The sequence below is a fragment of the Salvelinus namaycush genome, chromosome 13 (genome assembly GCF_016432855.1).
Source record: "Salvelinus namaycush isolate Seneca chromosome 13, SaNama_1.0, whole genome shotgun sequence".
Taxonomy (NCBI): domain Eukaryota; kingdom Metazoa; phylum Chordata; class Actinopteri; order Salmoniformes; family Salmonidae; genus Salvelinus; species Salvelinus namaycush.
The window spans coordinates 1,405,262-1,412,730 of NC_052319.1; the positions used below are offsets into that span (position 1 = coordinate 1,405,262).

Sequence of the window (7,469 nt, forward strand, 5' to 3'; positions counted from 1 at the left end):
GCATTGACTGTAGCTGTGTTCTGGGTCCATGCGGAAACACTTGCGCTTAAAAGGTTTCCGTGAAGTGAAGAAATTGGAGATGTGATTAACGGTGTCACCTTTTTTGTTACTGCGATTAACATGTCACGTGTTAACTTTCACAGCCCTAGTATTGAATGTAACTCACAAATACTCCATATATTTTTTTTTACCTTGCAGGGTAGTTCCGAGATGGACAAATATCTGTCACCTCCTCAGAATATCCCAGACACCAGACAGCCATCTTTCACGGAGGACCTTGGTTCCCCATACAGCATCAACATGAGTCTCCTCCTACCTGACGTTACCTACCTGTGCCCCAGCCTGTGTCTGCCTATGAGACCCATCAAGACAGAGCCTCTCTCCCACTCCCTCATCCATCCCAGTTGCCAGTGCAACCCTGGTCCTACAACCCTTCCAGAACACCCTGGGCTGTATGGCGCTTCGACAGACACAGGAAGTAGTCTGTTCATTAAACAGGAAATGTCCTCCCTGGACTTCCCAGACAATCCGTTGTTCCAGCTGTTGAACTCTGAGCTGGAGCAGCTGGTGCCCGATCATCCGGTGAACACCAACCTCCACAGTGGGGTCCCTGTGTCCTCCTTGTCTGTCCCTTTCAGCAACGTCCACATACCATCCCCCCAGATTGTTGTCAAATCGATGGGATGCCCACAAAAAGATGGCAATCCTCTGACAACCCAGTTCGCAAGCCATTCGCAGCAGCGACCAGACTATCTTCCTCCGTCCCCGCCTAACTCTCAGCCAGGGAGCCCAGACAGAGGGAAAGAGCTGATTCAGAATCGTTCTCCGCCTTCATCATATGCAGCCAGTATTGCCTCGAAACTAAGACCTGGTCTTAGGCCAGTCCAAAGCTCTGGTCTAGGACCAGTTCCGAGCACCAGTCTTAGATTAGTTCAGAGTCCATGTCTTGAACAAAGCCAATGTTCTAGTCTTGGAGCAGGCCAGAACCCTTGTGTTGGGCCAGTGTCCCCAACGTTGGCTCAATCAGTTCCAGAGAGGATTAACCACAGGAATAACCCTGACCTGGAGAGGAGGAGGATACATCACTGTGACATTCCAGGTGAGGAGACATGACAGGTAGTCTCAATTCACTAAAGCAGGGTTCCCAAACTGGCGGCCCATAGGCCGAATTTGGCCCGTGGGTTGTTTTATGTGGCCCTCCCCATGTTTTCTGAGCATAGAAAATAAATATATACAGTACCAGTCAAAGGTTTGGACACACTAACTCATTCAAGGCTTTTTCTTTATTTTTACCTTTTTCTACATGGTAGAATAATAGTGAAGCGTTACAGAAGGCCTCTTTTAGTGTCCTAAGTTTTCATAACCTTGACCTTAATTGTCAACCATCTGTAAGCTGTTAGTGTCTTTACGACCGTTTCACAGGTGCGTGTTCATTAATTGTTTATGGTTCATTGAACAAGCATGGGAAACAGTGTTTAAACCCTTTACAATGAAGATCTAAGAAGTTATTGGGATTTTTACGAATTATCTTTGAAAGACAGGGTCCTGAAAAAGGGACATTTATTTTCTTGGTGAGTTCATATTTTTCAAAGTAGCCACCCTTTTTCCTAGCTGACAGCTTTTCACACTCTTGCATTTCAATTGAAAGTTCATTTGTGGATAATGCGTTTGAGCAAATCAGTTGTGTTATGACAAGGTAGGGGTGGTATACAGAAGATTATACAGAAGATTTTGGTATTTTACCCTATTTGGTAAAAGACCAAGTCCATATTATGGCAAGAACAACTCAAATAAGCAAAGTGAAACAACAGTCCATCATTACTTTAAGACCTGGAGGTCAGTGAATCCTGAACAGTTCAAGAACTTTAAAAGTTTCTTCAAGTGCTGTAGCGAAAACAATCAAGCGCTATGATGAAACTGGCTCTCATGAGGACCGCCACAAGAAAGGAAGACCCAGAGTTGCCTCTGCTGCAGCGGATACGTTCATTAGAGTTACCAGCCTCAGAAATTGCAGCCTAAATAAATGCTTCACAGAGTTCAAGTAACAGACACATCTCAACATCAACTGTTCAGAGGAGACTACATGAATCAGGCCTTCATGATCGAATTGCTGCAAAGAAACCACTACTATAGGACACCAATAATAAAAAGATACTTGCTTGGGCCAAGAAACACGAGCAGATGATATTAGACCGTTGGAAATATGTCCTTTGGTCTGGAGTCTAAATTTGAGATCTTTGTGAGACACAGAGTAGGTGAACGGATGATCTCCGCATGTGTGGGACCCACCGTGAAGTATGGAGGAGGTGTGATGGTGTGGGGGCACTTTTATAGTGACACTGTCTGTGATTTATTTTGAGTTCAAGGTTCACTTTACCAGCATGGCTACAACAGCATTCTGCAGCGTTACGCCATACCATCTGGTTTGCACTTAGTCCCACTATCATTTATTTTTCAACAGGACAATGACTCAACACAGCTCCAGGCTGTGTAAGGGTTATTTGACCAAGAAGGAGAGTGATGCAGTGTTGCATCAGATGACCTGTCTTCCACAATCACCTGACCTCTAACCAATTGAGCTGGATTAGGATGAGTTGGACCGCAGAGTGAAGGAAAAGCAGCCAACAAGTGCTCAGCATATGTGGGAACTCCTTCAAGACTGTTGGAAAAGCCTTCCAAGTTAAGCTGGTTGAGAGAATGCCAAGAGTATGCAAAGCTGTCAAGGCAAGGGGTGGCTTCTTTGAAAGATCTAAAATATATTTTGATTTGTTTAACACTTTTTTGGTTACTGCATGATTCCATATGTGTTATTTCATAGTTTTGATGTCTTCACTATTTTTCTATGTAGAAAATAAAAAATTAAGAAAAACCGCTTGAATGAGTTGGTGAGTCCAAACTTTTGACTGGCACTGTATATATATATATATATATACACTGCTCAAAAAAATAAAGGGAACACTAAAATAACACATCCTAGATCTGAATGAATGAAATATTCTTATTAAATACTTTTTTCTTTACATAGTTGAATGTGCTGACAACAAAATCACACATTATCAATGGAAATCAAATTTATCAACCCATGGAGTTCTGGATTTGGAGTCACACTCAAAATTAAAGTGGAAAACCACACTACAGGCTGATCCAACTTTGATGTAAAGTCAAAATGAGGCTCAGTAGTGTGTGTGGCCTCCACGTGCCTGTATGACCTCCCTACAACGCCTGGGCATGCTCCTGATGAGGTGGCGGATGGTCTCCTGAGGGATCTCCTCCCAGACCTGGACTAAAGCATTCGCCAACTCCTGGACAGTCTGTGGTGCAACGTGGCGTTGGTGGATGGAGCGAGACATGATGTCCCAGATGTGCTCAATTGGATTCAGGTCTGGGGAACGGGCGGGCCAGTCCATAGCATCAATGCCTTCCTCTTGCAGGAGCTGACACACTCCAGCCACATGAGGTCTAGCATTGTCTTGCATTAGGAGGAACCCAGGGCCAACCGCACCAGCATATGGTCTCACAAGGGGTCTGAGGATCTCATCTCGGTACCTAATGGCAGTCAGGCTACCTCTGGCGAGCACATGGAGGGCTGTGCGGCCCCCCAAAGAAATGCCACCCCACACCATGACTGACCCACCGCCAAACCGGTCATGCTGGAGGATGTTGCAGGCAGCAGAACGTTCTCCACGGCATCTCCAGACTCTGTCACGTCTGTCACATGTGCTCAGTGTGAACCTGCTTTCATCTGTGAAGAGCACAGGGCGCCAGTGGCGAATTTGCCAATCTTGGTGTTCTCTGGCAAATGCCAAACGTCCTGCACGGTGTTGGGCTGTAAAGACAACCCCCACCTGTGGACGTAGGGCCCTCATACCACCCTCATGGAGTCTGTTTCTGACCATTTGAGCAGACACATGCACATTTGTGGCCTGCTGGAGGTCATTTTGCAGGGCTCTGGCAGTGCTCCTCCTGCTCCTCCTTGCACAAAGGCGGAGGTAGCGGTCCTGCTGCTGGGTTGTTGCCCTCCTACGGCCTCCTCCACGTCTCCTGATGTACTGGCCTGTCTCCTGGTAGCGCCTCCATGCTCTGGACACTACGCTGACAGACACAGCAAACCTTCTTGCCACAGCTCGCATTGATGTGCCATCCTGGATGAGCTGCACTACCTGCGCCACTTGTGTGGGTTGTAGACTTCGTCTCATGCTACCACTAGAGTGAAAGCACCGCCAGCATTCAAAAGTGACAAACATCAGCCAGGAAGCATAGGAACTGAGAAGTGGTCTGTGGTCACCACCTGCAGAACCACTCCTTTATTGGGGGTGTCTTTTTTTTAATCTTAGGGGTGGATCAGCTTAATATTGCGGAAAGAATGTTGCTTCCAATGTAATTGTCTGCATTTCCAATCCCCCATATTTTTTGGGGTAAATATATATATCCATACACGTATGCATACATATATACATACACATACCTATATAGACATACATACTTTTTTAAAGAATATACCTTTATTATTATTCCCCGCAAACCCTACCACCGATCCCCCAATTGGAGTAAACTGATAAACATTTCTGTTTTTACCTTCAATTTATACACATTTTACAGACACAGTCTACTTTATAATAGTTCTCTCTTGTTTGTTCTTAGTCCTTCCTCTATTTCTGTTGTCCATCCAGTTTGATTTCCACTTGTAACTGTGCTATTTCACAAAAGCTCCGCACTATTGGGGGTGTCTTGCTAATTGCCTATAATTTCCACCTGTTGTCTATTCCATTTGCACAACAGCATGTGAAATTTATTGTCAATCAGTGTTGCTTCCTAAGTGGACAGTTTGATTTCACAGAAGTGTGATTGACTTGGAGTTACATTGTGTTGTTTAAGTGTTCCCTTTATTTTTTTGAGCAGTGTATTTCTTGGTATGAATGTTCATTGTTGAACAACTTCAGGAAATCAGCTCCAATTGATTAAAATGTTGGAAATGTATTCCCATGCATAATAGAGACACTTTTGATCGAATACAAATTTAAGGAAGGTTTGAAATTATTGTTTTAGTTAAATATTATACTGTATCTTTTTGGGCTTCTTGTGGTCAATTTGCAGTCTACAAATTATTTGTAAATACGTTTCGGCCCACTGACCATCTGCTCAAGAAAAAAACGGCCCGCAGGTGAATCTAGTTGATTATTCCTGCACTAAAGTCTGTCTAAGCTCGGTAGTCGAAGTTGTGTATTTGAGGTTTAAAAGGCTTTTGAAGTGTGTCATTTCCACCTTGAAGTTCCAGACTTGACTTTCCCTTACGAAAAATGTATCAAAATATCCATAAAAAATAATCCGTTCAATAGTTCCAATGTTCTGTTGCTGCAGGAATATTTTCCAGCTGCAGCAAACTGGCTCAAATTAAGATCCTATGTCTGTAGTGGGAGAGAGGCTTTGGTTTTCTCATGAGTAATGAAGACTAGTAGGAGATTAGATGATTATGTTCTTGAAACCCATGGAATTGAATCATACAGATCAAACAAACAGAACATTAAACGGTTCCATAAAAGTCTAACTTGATTTATAAGCATGAAATGAATGCATTGTGTGGTTTATAATTCAATCATGACCATTAACACCACTCTGTCAGATGTAGGATGTTATTCTTGTTAATCAATTCAAGTTATGTTGTAATGACATGCATTTGGTTCCATTCTTTTTCATCAGGATGTAAGAAAGTCTACACAAAGTCCTCCCATTTAAAGGCCCATTTGCGGACACATACGGGTAAATGTTTTACTGGTAACATTATAAAAGTCCTGTTATGGGCAACTCCTCTCTTATTTTGGGGGGCCAGTATGTTATGTTGCCAGGCAAAATAATGCTTCTGGCATGCAGATGCATTCTGAATGCTAAATGAGATCTTGCCCGCCAAATGTTGCCGCGTGTTGTCGAACGTGTTTTAAACACCTTAAATAAATATCTATTATTTAAAAAAAATATAGATTCTATTTCATTCAAGATAATTGTGTAAAATATGAAATATCTTTACTGACCTTATAAAAACAAATATTATAGTTAAGAATTTAGTTAGCACTCTACATTTGTGACATAACATGATCAACCCTGTTTCTGCTGTTGAATAATGTCATTGTGTGCTGCATTCCAGGAGAGAAGCCGTACCAATGCTCCTGGGAGGGATGCGAGTGGCGCTTCGCTCGTTCCGACGAGCTGACACGCCACTTCAGGAAACACACAGGGGCCAAGCCATTCCAGTGTGTTGTGTGTGACCGCTGTTTCTCCCGGTCTGACCACCTGGCTCTACACACGAAGAGGCACCGGAGCTAGAGAAGCTTACATACAGTATATCCTTTTTTTTATTAGATCAAAGTCAAATGAAACTTTATGTTAAATATACTTAAATCTCTAACTTTCACAATACAATTGTGCTGACAATGGTTTCACAGGATTAGGCTCCCTGTCCTTACTGAGAAATAAATGTGTTGCTGAAACACATGGATTTGTTTTATTGTACCCATGTATCTTACACTGACTGCAATATGGATGTAGCTTTTCCATGTATCTATTTCACTAAATGCTGCAATGGTTTGATTTTTGAATAAGAGCACAAAGTTGGAAACAAGCTAATTTCAGTATCTCTATGATTTATCTACAGCAGTGTTTCCCAAACCTCTGCTCATGTACCCCCAGCCATTTCACCTATTTGATCTATTCCAGTACTAGCACACCTGATTCAACTAATCATTTGATTGTAAAGTTGAGGGCCCGGTTTCCCAAAAGCATCTTAAGGCTAAGTTCATTGTTAGAACCTTCGTAGGAGCATCGTTAAATCTCAGAGCTGTTTCCCAAACCATCGTTACTAAAGTTGTACTTGAAAACTCATAATATATAACACCTGCCTCAGACCACTCGTAGAAGAGCTAAGTGTGCCATTATTCGTTTTTGCCCTCACTTCATACACAGAAGATATCCGCTAAACATAGAATCACATGGTTTATCCGTTGAAGTTCAATTCATTTAGTTCTATTTTGCTACTTGCAGGCTACCGTCATTTGTCTCAATATATTTCATGATGTACCAAATCTGTGATTGAGTGCATTTTTATTGGGTAAGTATTAGAATAAGCCGCCTCAACTTGCAGTCGTAGGTGGTAATACTGTTTCTCTCTAGGAGCTGATCCGTAGTCAGTATTGTGAAATAATTATAATGTTAGCGAAATATTTGAATGGAGAAAGCTGATCCGAGAGCAGCACTCCCTTTCTTTCAATCCTATCAGTATCGACACACTTAGTGACCGTTCTCTCTGCATGGTGTTTTGGGAAACGCATGTTACATCTTCGGCTGTTCTAGGAAAGATTACATTGTTAAAACACTCGTAAGCCTAAATTCCATCGTTATAGATTGAAAAAGTGAAACAGTTGGTTCTCAATTTACAGTATTATCTCTGTCTTTTCTACTTGGTATCGGTACTTCAAGGC

The 7,469-nt window shown here is 42.5% G+C and overlaps 1 protein-coding gene across 1 annotated transcript; it reads left to right on the forward strand.

Annotated features, from left to right (window-relative positions):
* The first annotated feature begins 210 nt into the window (after positions 1–210).
* On the forward strand, positions 211–6,318 carry LOC120057724 (Krueppel-like factor 5). Its single transcript, XM_039006205.1, has 4 exons — positions 211–919; positions 1,034–1,099; positions 5,698–5,757; positions 6,140–6,318. The coding sequence occupies exons 1-4, from the start codon at positions 211–213 to the stop codon at positions 6,316–6,318; spliced, it is 1,014 nt and encodes a 337-aa protein (XP_038862133.1).
* The last annotated feature ends 1,151 nt before the right edge of the window (positions 6,319–7,469 follow it).